General features: G+C 39.7%; 1 protein-coding gene across 1 annotated transcript in view; it reads right to left on the bottom strand.

Moving 5' to 3' along the window:
* Positions 1-17,617, bottom strand: part of tpk1 (thiamin pyrophosphokinase 1) — a 56,768-nt gene that overhangs the window by 6,945 nt on the left and 32,206 nt on the right. The window contains exon 7 of the mRNA XM_079234596.1: positions 14,608-14,716. Within this exon, the coding sequence (XP_079090722.1) occupies positions 14,608-14,716 (109 nt within the window). The remainder of the gene's footprint in view (positions 1-14,607; positions 14,717-17,617) is intronic.

Below are 17,617 nucleotides of genomic sequence, written 5' to 3'. Positions count from 1 at the left end.
GTGCAACAACAAAATATGGAGCATGCCGTGAAGTCCTTATTAAAAATCTATCTCATTTGCATGCCAATGTGTTTGTGAAGGCTTACGTTTCATAAACAGCATGTCCTCATCGTCAGTGAGGGCAAGCTTTCTAATCTTGCCCAAAGTTTACTTTTAATTAAGATTTCTCAATTGCTTCGGCTCTCTATGAGACTCCGCTGCCGAAATCCATCTGTGTTCACGTGTTTGTATTCTATCAAACCCGGCACCTGTTTGTGTTGGACTCGTGCGCGTGTCTATGTGTCTAATGTCCGACTAGTTTGCGTGTGTGTTTCCAGGTGCGGGTGCTTGGAAATATCTTGGGAGAATGAGTTTAGAAATCTCATCTAGTGAGATTTCTCTCTCTTTTTTTTTTTTTTGTGAAGGTCTTTTACCATCCTCATGACATTTTAAGCACTGCGTTTGGAACAGCTTGTGTGTGAGAGGAGCTTGATCTATGCATTCAGTGTAGCATTTGGAAGGGCTGGAGACGGAGCAATGGAGAAGGACAGACGATGCATGTGGTACATTAATGCATGGATGGAAATGTGCACATGCACGTTTGTGTGTTTCTGCCTGCATGTGTCAGACTGTATGTATCAGGAGTGGTACAAACCTATATCATATAGTATGCCATTTTAGATCATGATATAGTTCCTCTGAAAATGATTAGCTGTGATATGGACAAACTCAAATAGTGTAGCATTTCAAATGATATTCATCTCAAAACTTTCAATCTCAACTTTCAAGTCTTTAAAGTGCTCGGGATAAAAAATATATTTTGTATAATTGACGAGTAAACACAACCGTAAGCATATGCTCAATATTCAACTCTATTTTTACATGTGTTTCTACAGTGATTATTAATTGGGCTGTAAGTGCCGCCAAAACACAGAGGGCCTACACTCAAAACTGTGCCTGAACGCATCCTGTGTAGACACAAATGGTAGCCTACAGCTGCTGCGCTGCTTTAACAACACAGGGTGCATAGACATTGTGTAATTCAGAAGTCAGCGTTTGATCAAGAGTCCAGTGTTACCGTGTCATTGACTGGCCTTTGTATTAAAACAACATGACGGGATGAATCCTCTCAGCCTATAGATACAAAGATGCACTTGATCTTCTGGAGCCTTTATGTGATTTGGCATTTCCGTGAGCAATGCCATTGTCATACTTGCAAATCATGCTCTGACATATTCACTTTATTCCAAAATGTCACCCAGTTGCCCCTCTAGGCATGTTTGCGGCCCCAAGTGTATTCAATAGACATGCTATTTGGAAGAGAACTCTGTATTTGTGTTATAAAAACTAATCAATCAGGACCAAAGTCTTATTGATTAAAACTTCAAAAACCTGGAAAAGACAACATGTACGATTTTGTAAGATATAACTTGATATTGCAAAAACAGCCTCAACTCAACCACATGTAATGTCACAATATCAATATTATATTGATTTATTGCCAAACTGTAAAGTACATGTGTGAATGTTTCAGTTTGTGCTTTTGTGTGTGTGTGTGTGTGTGTGTGTGTGTGTGTGTGTGTGTGTGTGTGTGTGTGTGTGTGTGTCTGGAGCTCGTTAGAGCATGGATGTATGAGCCTGATGATACTGAAGTTATGAGGAACAGGCTTGTAACCAGTGTTGTGGAGTACGAGCAGCTTATTTGCATATTAAACTGAATGGAAACCTGAGAGAGGAACGCTTCATCAGCCTTTCTGTCATCAGTGGGCTGACAGCCATTGTTCATGGTCCACAGAAGTCTCTCTTGCCGTTTGTCACATGGATAAAACACATGCGCACGCACGCGCACAAAGAAACTAAGAAGCAATAAAATAATAACAAAGAGCACAATGAAACAAGTGCACACGCACACATGCGTGCCCGCTAATACAAATCGCTAGCATATAAAAGAATAGATTCACACACACACACACACACACACACACACACACACACACACACACACACACACACACGCTATGCAGAGTTGGTTTGTGGATGACAGCTATTCAAATTTGTTGGTCATTATGATCCACGGTAAGCCGAAAACATCATGACGAAGCAGGTTCTAACGCACACAACCACAATCGCCGTGCCGGAGGCCATAACTCTGACTGTGTTGCTGCAGGATGAAGGCTTTTTAATATTAAGCTGTCGTTTGGGAGAAGGCTGAGTCACAAAAATATGACTAAGGAGGTTTTTCCTGCATGCCAGCACATCACACACACACACACACACACACACACACACACACTCACACACTCACACACGCACGCACGCACACGCAGACACACACACACACACACACACACACACACACACACACACACACACACACACACACACACACACACACACACACACACACACACACACACACACAGGATAGTGGTTCTGTCAGTCACAGATGGACCCCAATGGTCTCACTGACCTTCATAACCATAATCATCCATTGAATTTACTTGGTGGAATAAAGTTAAGTGGTGATTTAAGAGTCCTCGAAAAGCACACTTGGAGGAATTTCATCTGCTGACAATAGCTCTTGACGCACATTTACTTCTTAAGGAACGTAACAGATGGCAGCCAATGACAGGCATTATGGGAAATGAGTGTTTTAAGACAAAACATTAAGCCTGAGGCATGTGTTGGTCATTTACACTGTGGCTGCCATGACTTTGACTGTGCTGCACATTATATTACAAAACAAATGGAGTGTTGTGTGGGAGAGTTCAGATTACATTTTTATATTTATTTCAAAGTCCCCAGATTTGATATCAGGTATAATGTAATGCATCATCAGTGGATGAGCTCCAAGTTTAGGTCACAATCAAAATTAAGATAACCGGTTATCCCTAAAATATCAGAAAGTCCTAATAACAAACATTACCATGAAGTCTCATAACAGCTGAAAAAGTGCAAAACATTCAATATGATTCTGAACTTGATCGACTTTGGTCGTTTTGATATTGATTAGAGACATGTGTCTTTTCAATAGTGTCTTGATGACTGCAGTTTTAACTTTATTTGTTTTACAGGCTGTTGGCAAAATATCAAGGCAGGAGAAGCAGATGTTGCATAATGCCCTCCAGGTTTGTATGGCTGATTGGATAACATGTGTTCTGGTGTTTTAATTGATTTTCAGTGGACACAGGAACACATATCATGTCCCTGTTACGGAGGCACTGAGTGCTTGTCTGATATTCTGAAGTTTGTCATTAAAGGAGGAACTCAGACATTTTAGCCCCCTGAACTCAGATGTTGACATTCAGTCTTTCTTAATCTTACCAGTGACATTTCTCCATGGAGATATTTTCTTAGCAGAGACAACCTTCATCTTCGTGGGTGCAATATTATGAATACCGTTTGTAGTATTAGAATCTAAATCATCTACAAGCTTATTGACTAAGAGATGGTGGACGTGGAAGGAAAACCTGAATACACATTTCACTGGTGTTTTCCGCTACATACAGTTTTGTGAACATCTGTTTGCACAGAGATAGTGCTCTCAAAGAAAACATACTACACTTGACACCTAGACACTTGGAGATAATCAAGCCCCGAATTGTTGCCAATTAACGTGCATGAGCTCCTTCACATGCTGAGTCAGTTATCAAGAACACAACACAGTTCAGTAGTTAACAACGCAGATGTTCAAATCATCAACAAGAACTACTCAGTCAAAGTCGATATAGATTAGCAGTTATCTGAAGTCATCAAAAAAAGGTTGCACTGTACTTTAGTGAAGCAAAATATCCATAAGATACATGCTTGCAGAGGGAACACTCCACCTCCCTTATTTCATACTCAAGCCTCAATCATGGAAAGGAACCTTTTTTTTTGTCTGAGATTTTATTTGCCGAAAAAGCAGAATATGTTGTTTAAGCCCGAATGAAGAAGTAACCTCTAATTTTGTAATTAAAGAAAGCGTATTGGAATGTGTTTCCACTGCAGCTGTATTTTTGGGGTCTTATGGTCAGTCACATTATGTGCATGACAGTTATTTTGGTCGGACCAAGTTTCAGTGAAAAACAGAAAATCCAGATTGTGCTCTATAATAAAATAATGTATTACAAATGTTTTCCTGTCCAAGACTAGACGTTTAATGAAGATAGTGTTATTGTGTTAAAAGTTGTTTTTTTGCAACATGCTGTGGATGAAAAGGAATGGATGCTAAATTTGATATCGGTTGAGTGCTTTTTGTTTCTTAGCAGATTCCCCATTCTCTTTCCTATTACTTATCACGACAGAAATTGAGGAATCTATCAGCACACGGGGCCCCGGCTTGCCATGTGCAATGCTAATTCTATAAATTAGGGGAGGAATAAAGTAATGGAAAGCAGCAAAACCATAGTGCCTGGTGCACAGACAAATCTTAGGGTGCTGCTGTGCTGAGACAAAACAAACAACGCTATGTGCAGCGCACCTGTTGCACGTCCTGACATGGCAATGGAGAAAAGCAAACACAAAATATAATTGACCATACTCATTTCAGCGCACAGAACAAATGTCCATTAGCTGTTGGGCTTACACTAATATAGTACAGTAAACTCTGGGCTATTAGGGCTGGACCCAAATATTAGACTACAGCACAGTCCTGAAATATGAATGGCTTTAATTAAACCGAAAGACGCGTGTTGCAGCGACCTGCCGTCCATCTCAGTTTAGAACGCGGAAACCTCTGGCTGTGAGACCTTTCCGAGTCCTGTCATGGAGACGAGCAAAATCATAGCTCTCGCTGCCATTGCCTGTGTTGGAGCAACCCATGTGGGCACAGGGCTGACATGGATGAATGAAACCCCCATATGCTACTTTACAGCTGTTCCAGCTGTGGTGATTATGTCAAAACTGTTGGAGATTGGATGTGAAGGGAGGTGGAGATTCCTTCTCTCTGGTCTGATGTCTCCCATGATCAAAGCTCTCCCAGGTTGGGGGCTGAGGTGGTTCTCCTATAGTGTTTCCACCACGCTGTGTTATGTCTTCCTCCGGTTTTGATTGAGACACAGACTCATTGTTGCAGCTGTTCAATGGTTAAAAATAAAAATAATCATGGAGCCCTCATCCCGCCAGTAAAGGGCTCCAGAATGGGACTTGTGGTTGCCGGTATTGTTCCTCCAAAATAACTGACTACCTCCTTGCTCTTTGTCCCGGAGAGAGCAATTATATTTTGCTTGCTTGGTCTAATTATAGATTTCCATGAAGTAAAAAAAAAAAAATACACAGTTCAGGGCAGAATAGAAGCTTCTCTTTTGTTGTAATGGATGAAGTTATTATTATCTACTTAAAATACTCCTATATGGTTTGGCATTTCCAAATGCAATTAAACAAGCTGCCCTCATGTAAATCACATTTCATACATAAATCGGGTGTATTAGGGTTCATGCGGTGAAATAAAACTGGTGTAATTTCTTTAGTGAGATCTAAACACCAAGTAAGCCTTGTTTGGTCACCGGCCTCATGATGGCTGAGGGTTGACTTTTCTAATGTGTTAAGATTTGGCAGACCTCGAGATATTTTTATCTTTCATACAAAGTTATGTTCCTTAGTTGGAAGTACTTTAAAAAAAAAAAGAGTGCAAAAATTATTTTATCTAAGGCTTTGCACCAAGAGAGTTCCAGGGAGGACTTGACCGTCATGACCTCACAAATGTAATGTTCAGTTGAAATAGACACAGGCCTTGAATAGAAGACAGTTGTACCCAAAGACATCGCCTGTAGCCAGACACAACAGATTCCATTAAAACAATGCGTTGGATATATAAGTCAGTCACCTATTCAAAGTCAGAGTCTCTTTCAAAACCTCTTCTCACAGTGGATGTGTCTGTTTAGCGGGAGCTCTTTTGTACACGGACATTTAATTGTTTTAACAAATCCTTTTCAAGACCATTGTATCTCCCAAAAGTAGCTTCATATTACTAATTAATGGACTGAACAACTCTACAAAAGCAATAGTCATGAAAGCAAAAGATAGGAGAGAAAATTTAAAAAAAACTCTGGATTTTAAAATGTTTGGGAATTTTAAAAGTCCATCAATAGAAAGTTATAACTTGTATTACAATGAAATGCATGTGCAGGCTGTTGCAAACCTGACAACATGTTCTAGATGCAAGTATAATACATACACACAAGCATAATAAATGCGATACCCTTATCAGTCACTGACACCAGCTTCTCTGCTAGACACTGGAGCATCGTCACACAGGGGGAAATGGTCCCGTGTGACAAAATAAATCAGTCATGCTGAGTGACTATATTTCCTCCAAATGCACCCCTCCAAACCCCCTTCCTATATAAAATATTAATAATAGTACAACAAATTTGATCCTGAATACATTGTTTTATTTATTGTGCGACTACCTTCAACATATGCAGGCAAAATAGTGTCTATGGATCCATATTTTCGAGCCGGAACATTATCAAGGCCTAAACCTACATGGAACCCCTTACCTCTCAATCATCCACACACACTTGCTATCTTTTCCTAAAATACAACTTCAGCAGAAAGGCTCACGTTCTATTCATGTCAAGGGATAATGCTAGCTTAATACTTTCACAGGAAATATCATTATGCCTTCTGGGGAGTTTCACAATCTTACACTCTGCATAAACATACAACAATCAGTTTAACCTCTAACAAATTGATCAAGCTCTTAGTGGGTTGAAAACAAGGTCACTTTATGATTCATTTAAATATGTTGTATTATAAATAACAAATAACAAAAGGACTTTAGGGGACTAAATATATAGCGATGTACACGGCAGGCTTTGAATAGTTTTCCCTACAATGCATCTGTGTGTATGTGTGTGCTTGATGTGAGGATAAGGTGTCAATAGTGCAATAGAGGAGCTTCGCTACGTGTTTACTGCACCTATGAATTCTTGCGTCTGGTCTGAAAAACACCCAAAATAATACAGATCATTAACGTCCCAACTACAGTACTTAGTGACTTCAATATGTAATATTTCAACTTCAATAATGTGTTGCTGTGTCAGCACAGTTGGTAGAACATTTCCCTTAGTGCAGCTACTGTGTGTGCGAGGCTGGCAGAGCTGAATATAAAACACCAGCTCTGCGAGATTTAATGACAAACTCTGCTAAACAGTATAATCAGTGCTGTGTAAATAAATCCATAATGCCAGAGAGATTGCAGAGCAAACCCCAACTTCTAAATAAACAGTAATGTGGTTGAAAATGCACATGCATACATAAGCACAGTGTGATCAGAAGGTTGCTGTGCTATGGAGCCGAGCATGCCGATGGTTTCCAGTGGTAACTCCTTTCCCGCTTTCATGACTGTGGAGCCTCAATGACATCCCTTTACGCAAGATTAATGTTACAGTGGTTATTTGCTGTGGGTGGTCCACTGCCACTTATTTTCTGCAGGGTAGAGCGAGGGCGATGGAATGCACAACAGCAAAGAAAATGAGCAAGGGAAAAATAGAGGTTAGGGCTACTTAATGCAAATAAATTGGCAGGGGTCTGAAAGTGCGACTGCTGGCAACACCAATCAACAATCGGAGCCTGGCCGACAAGAGCTTGGTCAGGGTTTATGTTCCCGGGCATGACCAATCAACAGCGCAAAGAACTCACCCTTATTTTGCATAATCATTGGTATCAACGACCCAGTTAGAGCTCCTACAGTAAAGGAAATGAGAAAAAAACAACCTTAGCTGAGTCTGCCATTACTTATGCTAAAACGATTTAAGCTTGCAAAAATGTATTAACGGACCAAATAGGGACCATGTTTATTATGAGATCCAAAATCATGCTCACCATTACTTACCCTGCTTCCCTTGGCATTTTATCTTCATCCCGTCTTAATCCCCAGACTAAAGCAATAATGAACTGCACTTCCACCTTTGCAATTACAACTAAAAACATTGGAAACAGCCTGAGGTAGAAGCCTCAGGGTAAATGAAAAGACCTACACACCTCTAAGGGCTTTTCCACCTCTCATGAAAACTAAACAGTCAGGTTTTCATATGCTTGATCAAGCCAAACAAAGTCTGAGCTCTCTAAAGCAAACCAAACTCACAGCGGTGCTCATTTTGGGGTTTGACTTGGAGTGGGGTACTCTTCATGTTTTTGCATTTACAGTCATACAGATTGAGCCTTAATTCTATGCAGGTGGAACAAGGACACAAAGCTTAAAACAAACACCAGAAAAAGCTTCCTGTATTATTTGGTCCAAGAACGGAACAGATGTACTGCCTGACATTTAGAATCAGGCAAATTTGAACGAATTAAACTTGAGATTTCTGGTGGAAAGAACAATATGGCAACAGATCAGTAGTCTTAAACTGAACAGAGAGAGAATAATTTAAAGAAAACCTATAAATTCCTATTTTTATCAAATGATGGCTCCTGAGAAGTGAACAGAGAAGAAGAATCAGCCACCTCTCGTAAAATAGTAATAATAGAAGAGCCTGCTCAATTGACATGAGTACAAAAGCAAGAAAATGAGAAACTTTATCACGACATTATCACAATACACATTCCCACAGCCACCAGTTACCAAGCCATCAAGTAAGCCGACTAGGAGAGAGGTGGAGAATAAATACAATTTTGCTAATTAAGACTGTGTGGTGTGTACTTAAACTTGAACTATGATTTGCATATTTCCTATTTGAGAAACACACTAGAAGAGAACAATCACTTCTCCAGCAGAGAAGCATCCATCAGAAGAAGAGCACAATCCCCACCTCTAGGCTGACATTATTGGATCAGGGCTCCAAACCATAGCAGAGTCGGTGGAGCCAGAAACAGAAACCCTGAAGCATGTCCCACTCTCAGACAGATGTCACAAGCCGCGAAAAAACTGCTGTCAAAGTTAGACCAGGGCAGGAAGAGCAGCATCAGAGAGAAGCCATCCTCAACCGCGAGTAATCGTCTCATTTGTCTTAATCGTCCCATTCAAAAGAAGGTGAATGCCTGGTTTTGGCAAAGCACGATGACGGTGCAGGGGAAGTAAGGTTTCTCCCAGAATTCTGTTTTGTAATCGTGTCACACTGCAAACACTTAAAGGTACCCTGTGGAGTTTTCTGTTTACAGTGGTTCTCTCCAAAACACATTGTGTGTACCACTGAGGTCTCACAAATGTGTTAAATGCATTTCCTTTTAAATTTGCAAAGCTGATTTGAAACCTGCATTGTTTACTACATCGCAGGCTTCTTTCCCCCCGTTTTTGTTGGCACATTAGTGCGTTTCTTGATAAGTCACTTGTTTGTCACTGGAATAGGATGAAACCATTGGCTGGAATGTGTATTGCATTACCCATGTGTGCTTGCATGTGCCTACTTGTGTGCGTCCACACACACACAAAAACATTTCTCGGTAGCGTTAATAGTGGATAAAAACTCCACAGGGAACCGTTAAATGAGTAGTTTTGGGAAATACACGTATACGCTATCACAGTACAAAAACAAATGCAGTGTAAAAATGGTATATTGTGGTAATACATGGGGTTATGTGCTGGACTATCTCTGGAACTCTCTGGAAACTGACTACATTACAGCCAAGTGTAAATTGTGTGTGTGTGTGTGTGTGTGTGTGTGTGTGTGTGTGTGTGTGTGTGTGTGTGTGTGTGTGTGTGTGTGTGTGTGTGTGTGTGTGTGTGTGTGTGTGTGTGTGTGTGTGTGTGTGTGTGTGTGTGCATGCATACAAGCTCCTGCTAAAAGCTCCCACACAGATATTCTGGACACAACCCTGTCTACTTATTGTGATAAGTAGACAGGTGGGGTAGGTGGGGTGTAATGGCATGTGTGCATGTAACATTAACCTCATTGAAAAACATTCAAATGATGGGAAATTATACCATTATTAGATATTGCTCTGAGCTACTGTCCAAATCCCACAACTCATCTGGAAATACACATATGCATGCATGCATGCAAGCTCACTCATGAATGGACACTTAGACCCAGGACAAGCAATATGTGACTATATTTACTGGCAGTTTCCTCAGGGGACTTTAGAACTGATGATTGAGAATTGATGGAACATACAGAAGGTGATATGGAACTCAGCTGACAGTATCTAATAATGAGAGGGAGGGTAGCAAGAGTGTCAGGCAGAGACTAGATTAGAATGAGAGCAAATTGGAAGATACAAGGGAAGAATAAAGTGAAAAAGGGAAATGACAGAAGCGAAAGAAAGAGTAAATTATTACAGGTTAGCCAGATTCATACCAGCTCAGGAGTCCATCAGTCTTCAACCGGCACAGCTCATCAAATTACATTCAGGGTACTATACACAACATGCACCGCCGTCCAGCATGGATATTAGCACATAGCAGTCACTTCATTGAGCACTTCCCTCCTACATTGTTACCTTTACTACACTGCAGTCACTTCATTATTTAGTAGTACACTCCCTTCCTTTAGTATCATTACCGCAGTGCAGTCCTTTCATTAGACAGCAGTCTCAACAAAGACTCTCTTGAGCCACGGCCATCCTCGGCTTTCTCCACTGCCTTATGATGTTGCAGATTGCTCTTCCTAGTCCCTTTTCTCCCTTCCTGCCCAACAGGCAGAAAGCTCTGAAGGAAGTCCTGGTGCACAAATGTGCACCAGGACTTCCTGGTTAAAATAAAGGCAAAATATATTTATAAAATATATATAAAAACAGTGTAGGCTTGCATTTAAAATCTGCTATAATAATCAGATTTTAAGTATGCTAAATTATTCGGGCATTAGTGCATCAACCTCAAACGCGCCTTTGTTATTAAGATGCAGAATTAATACAAAAAGAGGCATAAACTGAAACTGAAGTGCGGTTAGGGTGATGCGGTTTTATTTATAGGGACAGCAGTGGAAAACATCAACTTACTAGACACACCAATATGAGCAAATCAAGGCTAGTTAGTTAACTCCTCATGTCAGTTTCAAGTCTACTGGTAAACACTTTGTTTTCCAACATTCACTAACTATCCCCTCTTACTTACTTTTCTTTCAAATGTCTGATTAGAATGTATAGTACATGTCACTTGATCTGATTGACAATTACCTGCTAACAGGCTGCAGAAGATTCTGAGCAGATTGCTTCTTCAACGACCTGGTACTGTACCAATAGGCATCAACCCAAATGCTCCAAGGTTCCTGTATAACTGTCACTCTATGCAAACAGCTTCCTAGTACAAAGAGAAGCTCCTAGTGATGGGGAGTCTTAGAATTTTGACGTTACCGAAGAATTTCCCCTTCCAGTTAAGATAAGATCCTTGTAAGGTGGATTTTATAGAGGTTTAGAGTTTCTTAAATGGTGGAAAGACAGAGAGGTAGGAGAAATATTCTTAAAACGCCGAACAACCCATCCAACACAATAACACTATATAATAGCAGAAATGAAAGTGATCACAACACTGCTGGTTTATAGATTTACATGCAGGCCAATGACTAGACTGGCTAGCAGTCAGATACACTGATGTAAGCCGAGCCATTTTTCCTCCATTCGTTTCAAATAGATTAGGCACTAAAATGACCAGCATGGTCAATAAACAGAAGCAACGAAGTAAGTAAATTAACGAATAGCATGTCAACAGACAACTGCGCAAGTAGGCCTGTGTTTTTTAAATATGTTGTAGTCTACTTTTAAAGTCGGCCTATGGCTTAGAATGCATTTCCCCGCTGATGGACTAATTAAGGATTATCTTATATCCAACAGCGATGTTCCTTAAATAAGACAGCATTCCTAAATCACTTTTTCTTTTTGCCCATTATTACTAAGAGTGCAGTTTTCTTTTTTGGATCAACCAATTACATCTTTTTTAAAGAATGCGTCATACCGAGCAACGGGGTGAAGCACTCACAGGAAGGTCAAAATGTCTGTCCCGTGTTTGCGCAGAGTTGCTTTGAGGAGTTTTATAAATCCACTCCTTGCTAAAGGCTAAATTAGGAACCGTCTGAAAGTATTCTCAGAATGTTGGTGAATACCACCTTTGGTGTATCTGCCTTTGCCTTGTGTCTTAAAGGATCAATCAAACAAGCACATTTCCCCAACTGGTATTCACTAAAGTATTTTCTTGAGGTTATGAGATATCCACGGCTAAACCTCTGCCTTTACTATAATACAAGGGAAGTGAATGGAGTTTTGCTCATGGTGTTGGTGGGATATTTTCCCCATTGTTTTTTGTCTAATGCATTTAAGTTATTTTGCTTGCCCCAACTGTGTGCATTGTGTGATACTGTAAATGAGGATCTTATTTGAATGCTTTCATGTTATTGCCAAACCAAGCATGTCTCACTGACTGTTGCAGAGAAAATATAAATGATCGATACTCAAGACAAACTTTGACGAGATAAAATATTGTATCCTCTTCACTGCGAGCTCAAGGGCAGCCTTATCAGCGTACATGTGTCTGAACTAATTTTACAGCAACGGACATAAAAAAAAAAGAATACAATATAATTAACTTAGGCCAAGGGTAGTTCAGCTCATCCTGTACACTCCCTTTGAGTAGAACAAGCAGAAGAAAAAGTTTTCGCAATACGCTTTTGGATAAAAAAAACATGAATCATTGCAGAATTTTGTTCTTTAAAGCAAAAGTTAAAACAAGCTCTGGATGTAAGCAAAAAGCCCCCTTTGGGGGCACCAAGACTGTAATGGCTGACAGCCCAAAACTCTTTCTTCATAGAAAGATCATATATTTTTCATCACAGAAAGGCTTTGAACCCATGTGTGGGGGATCATTTCAATGGACTTCTAAAGAGGCTTAGTGTCACCAGAGAGGGACACAGAGCTGATTTGGGCCCCTGAGCAAGTTGCAGTAAAAACCATGCACAGACACACATTTTAAAAGTTTTTAAAAATGCAGACGAAAGATGGTAGCACAATATGCACTGTTGCTATATGAAGTCGCATACATACTGTCAGATATGTGAGGGAAAAAATACATATTCCTAATTTGTGTTTCATATTCTGGTCCTTCATCCCAACCCCAATGGGAAATCATTAGTTCCAGCCTTCTAAATATGCATATGATTAATTATGCACCTTGTTATCACTGGCTAATCTGCATAGGACTCTCATGTATAAAGTGCCTCTCATTACCACTCAGAAGGCCATCTCACAGGTGTGCTGAGTAAATATACACACACGCACACAAAAACAAGTTAATAAACGGGGCTTGAGGTGCCCACACAAACACACACATAGGCTTGTTGCAACAAGCACGGAGACAACAGCATGCTCCCTCAAGTGTATAGAGTCCCAGAAGCATACGCACAAGCACACACAGACACAGAGTGGACACCGACCAAGAAGCAGACAAACCCACTGACAGAAGGTCCAGGTTTCCTTCGCACTGATGACAGGTTGGTCTGTGCCAACTCATTAACAGCACAGCTGGCCATAAGGCTTAGAGTGGGGTAAGACCACAGCGGTCGTCAGACGGGTGTCTGATTGGATTTCCATACAATGTTCAAGAACATAAAAAGCTCACTGTGGCATGCGTCTCCAATTCATGAAACTTGTCCAAACAACTGGATCGTGTTAATGCGTGTTGAAAATCCAGTGGAAGTCGTTTCCCACTGTGAGCGCAAATGTAAGTTTGCAGTGTTGGCAGCTAGCGGTTATGTGGAGACACTTGATGTTAAAATCCCTCGGTGACGTCCGCAGTGGTCTTCCAATCTTTGCAAGAATGTCTTCTCTTTCAACTATAGACATGAAACACTTATTTTTCAGGCTACATGCCGCCGCCAAGCTTTCTAAAGTATCTTGGCTATTCTGGACCAATTTAACCAGCGGAGGAGGAGGAGAGACAGTGGGTCTAATGAAAGAACCACTAATGCGAACAGAATGGTTCATAAGGGCCACGTAGCATTTAAAACTAAATGTTCTCTGAAGTAGAAACAATATTCCCCAGTGGTTTAGCCTTGTCATTCAGGTCATGTACATAGTTTCTCTCCACAGGTGAAAAACACTTTGACTTAAGAATCATAAAAACTTTCATCTGAATTATTTTAAATATGATATACAAATGAGCTAAATGAAATATGTGAAGATAGAAACTTAATGCAAAATTGAAATTATGTTCACCATACCATCACTATCATTGCTTAAGAGAGTTTTTTTTTAGATTTTATGTCGAAGGAAATCCTTCTTTTTAATCTTTAGCAACAATTTTGTGAATGACACTTGACAACAAACTGAGCGGAACATGCAAACCTATAATATATAGCAATTACAGGGGCATTGATTATTCTGCCGATGGTGAAAACAGGTAGAATTAGTCAGGCCAAAATGAACAATTAACAATATGTTTGTCTGGTAAAGACGGTTTGGTGAATATGATTTAGAAAACCCATTTGAGCAAGTGAAAGAGTTTTCATCGTAGCAATACAAAGACATTCCTGCATGAGGACCATTGTGTTCCTTCTTTCTCATCACACGTCTGTTTTTTCTAGACATGTGCAGGATAATTGTATTAATCAGAGTGAAGAATGAAGTAGTGTGTTTTTTAAGTTTTGCACTTAATATGTCTGTGGAGATCTTCTTTACTGAGCCTACGAACAAAGTAAAGTAACAAAGGAAGTTGGAGACTAATTATTGGCTTGAGAGCATTAATCAAATGCTAAAAATTAAAAGAAAGAGACTCACCCAGGTTCCATTTCAGTCCAATCGTGGTTGTTTGGCAGGGTCCACCCACTGGGATGAGGCTGCACCAGTCCCCCTCCAGGCCCGTGTTCACCTCTAGTCTGTGTCTGCCCTGCTGACACACAGGAAATGAATGAGTGCTTTTCTGTGCATGTGTGCCAGCGCTGATGACAGGTGGAAACAATGAGATAGGGAGAAAAAGAGAAAACAAATGTGGAGCAAGACTTCTTAGACTTTTCCAGCCCCAAATGAGAAACTGAGCTTCTCCGCCCAGGGACCAAGACTCATTAAAATAAATGATTGCTCTTGTCAGTGCTGCAACCCATTTTCAGTTCCTGCTCACACTTAAAAAAGAAACCTTGCCATTTTGAGTTTTAGTCCATTTACTGTGTATCACAGGGAGTCAACGTATTTTTAAAACCGTTAGCCTGTACAAAGAACTAGTTTCTCACTCGAAAAACAGTTAGTTTGTACAGTTATGAATACTTCACTTCAAGTTGACGGGCAGCGTATTCTACAGTAAATTGCGTCGTTGTAGCTCATGAAGAAAAGTATATACTGATGATGGGGAGGTGGTTGACTTTGTTCAGAAGTCTTTGCTAATGATGTCTGAGGAACAGATAAAACAATGTTTTTGGAGGTACATTGAAGTCTTTATTATAAAGTGCTCGACAAAGAAAATAAATATGATTTTTTTTTCAAAAAGTCACAGTATCCCTTTGAAAAACTACCTTGCACCTCGTGTAGGTGCAAGGTAGTGTCAGACTCTTCAAGCTGAATAATGATTTTGCTTTGAATATACTAGTTATAATAAAGCCTGGCGCTGGAATGTAAAAAGGTCAAAACGAAGTTCCTCTCATTCCCAGTGTACAAAAAAAGATTCAAAGAAACACCTCAATCTCATTACAGCACATACACATGCATTTGGTAAGTCAATGCTGCATCCGCTGGACACTGCCTGAAATATTAAAAACCTGTTCAATATCTGCACGCTACAAGGGCCATGTATGCTCAAGTGGCCAAACACCCAAACACCCAAGCATAAACAAAAAAAGCATTGATAGCTAGAAATGACTGTGGATCAGTCATCTAAAACAGAGGTTCTCAAATGGGGGTACGTGAAGGCACTCCAGGGGGTACGTGAGATTTGTTAAAAATACATTAGCATCCATTCAAAAATCCTTTAAAAATTGTTATTTCATAAATATTCAATAACATATACTGTAAGTGTAAATTCATGAATTTTATATATTCAATATTAAATCAGACACTGATGGCACAGCGCTGTGTATTACATCTATTTCTGAACCAAAAATGCTTTGCACTAGTTAGGGTAATTATTTCACAGTGGGTACATCACTGAAAGAAGGTTGAAAACCACTGATCTAAAAGAATCAGACACACAGACAAAGAGAGCAGAGACAGGCACACTCAATTAGGACTAGGAGTTTGAAATATTGAAAGTGTGTTTAAAGCACAGTTCCCTTTGCTTGGCTTCCTAGAGTTGCGAAGCCGTAGGGAAGGAAAACATTGAAAAAATGCTAAGCGTTGGCACGTTGGGTCTTGAGGAAACATCCCTGAGGTTGTTTTCTAAACATACACACAGTCTCTTTGTGTAAGTGTGTCAGGGTGAGAGTGTGTGAGGAACAAAGAGAACGGCAAACCTGCATATGAGCACACACGACACAGGATAAGAATGCTCCTTTCTAGTTGTGGAGCTAGCCGCTAACTGCAATAGCAACTTCTTAGCCAGAACACAGAAACGCAGAGGGATGAGGATTGTGTCTATAAATTCAGTTTGAAAAAATTGCCTCGTTACCTTTTAGACAAATCTAATGTTTTGAACTTAAAACAATAGATGTATGAGAAAAACCATGTGATGAACTTCACAGTATACATTGTTGAACATCTTTTGTTTTAATTTCTTTATATTTTCTTTGTGTTAAGACTATAGCACTTGGATGCTAGATTTGAGTTCCAATTTAAATTATTGTTGTAAAATATTAAAAAAACGGCATAAAAAAACAAACAAAAAGCAGGCATTTTTGTAATGCTATCAAAACAAATTAATTGGTTTGTGTCACTTGCAGGTTTATGAGCACAGTAATAACTGAGAACTAGGAATAAGAAGCATAAAACAACTGTGAGTCTTTGGCAAAGTGGCAAAAGACTCTATGAGGCTGTACCTAAACTCAGGGGCTTTGAGCCCAAAGCTAATGCTAACATGCTCACAATGACAATGCTAACACTTAATTTTTAAGGCATACAAGATGTTTCCATGTATATCAACTTATCTATTTTAGTGAGACATACAATGTATTTTTAAGACAATTAAACATAACCATGTACAAGTGTTGTAATGGCTTTCCCTAAAATGTTACATCAATAAGTCATTTTAAATTAAAACCATTACCCACAAGTCATTTGGTCCTGTGTGTAAAGGTTATCTCTCCTGACACTTGTCTACATGGATGCTGTTCTTTAGCTGACCTTTACTGTCTTGGAGCAGCACAAGAAATCAGGCAACTATTAGGTTAGAATATTAAATGAAAGGTCAATACAAAAATAGTTTTAATATTTAAGATTTGATTTCTATAAACAAAGTTGAGATTTTGATCTTTGTTGTCTTGCATTTATTACCCTAAATTATTAATCCAAGTACAGATCAGACAATCCTGGATCAGTTCTTTAGCTCATATATATATATATATACACATTGTATTTTAATACCACATGGTTGCTTTCTTGGGATGCGTTAACATACCTCAGGTAACACACTATGTCATTTAAATCAGCTCTTGCACTGACAAGTTTCACTCCTCAAAAGGGCATCAGGTAAACAAGCTCATACAGTTGACCTGGAGTGTGTGTGCGATTATAGAGTGATTTATAGCACGGATTGGGCTGACACAGCGCTGTGCATTGTTTGTCCCACAGAACTGAGAATGATCTCTCAAGGATCTTCAGGGGATGGGACACCATTTGAGTAAATGTGGCTATGCTTGCACCTCGC

This window comes from Taurulus bubalis, assembly GCF_910589615.1.
Source record: "Taurulus bubalis genome assembly, chromosome: 18".
Classification (NCBI taxonomy): domain Eukaryota; kingdom Metazoa; phylum Chordata; class Actinopteri; order Perciformes; family Cottidae; genus Taurulus; species Taurulus bubalis.
The sequence above is the reverse complement of the archived record's forward strand: the minus strand, read 5'-3'. Positions and strand labels throughout refer to the sequence as shown.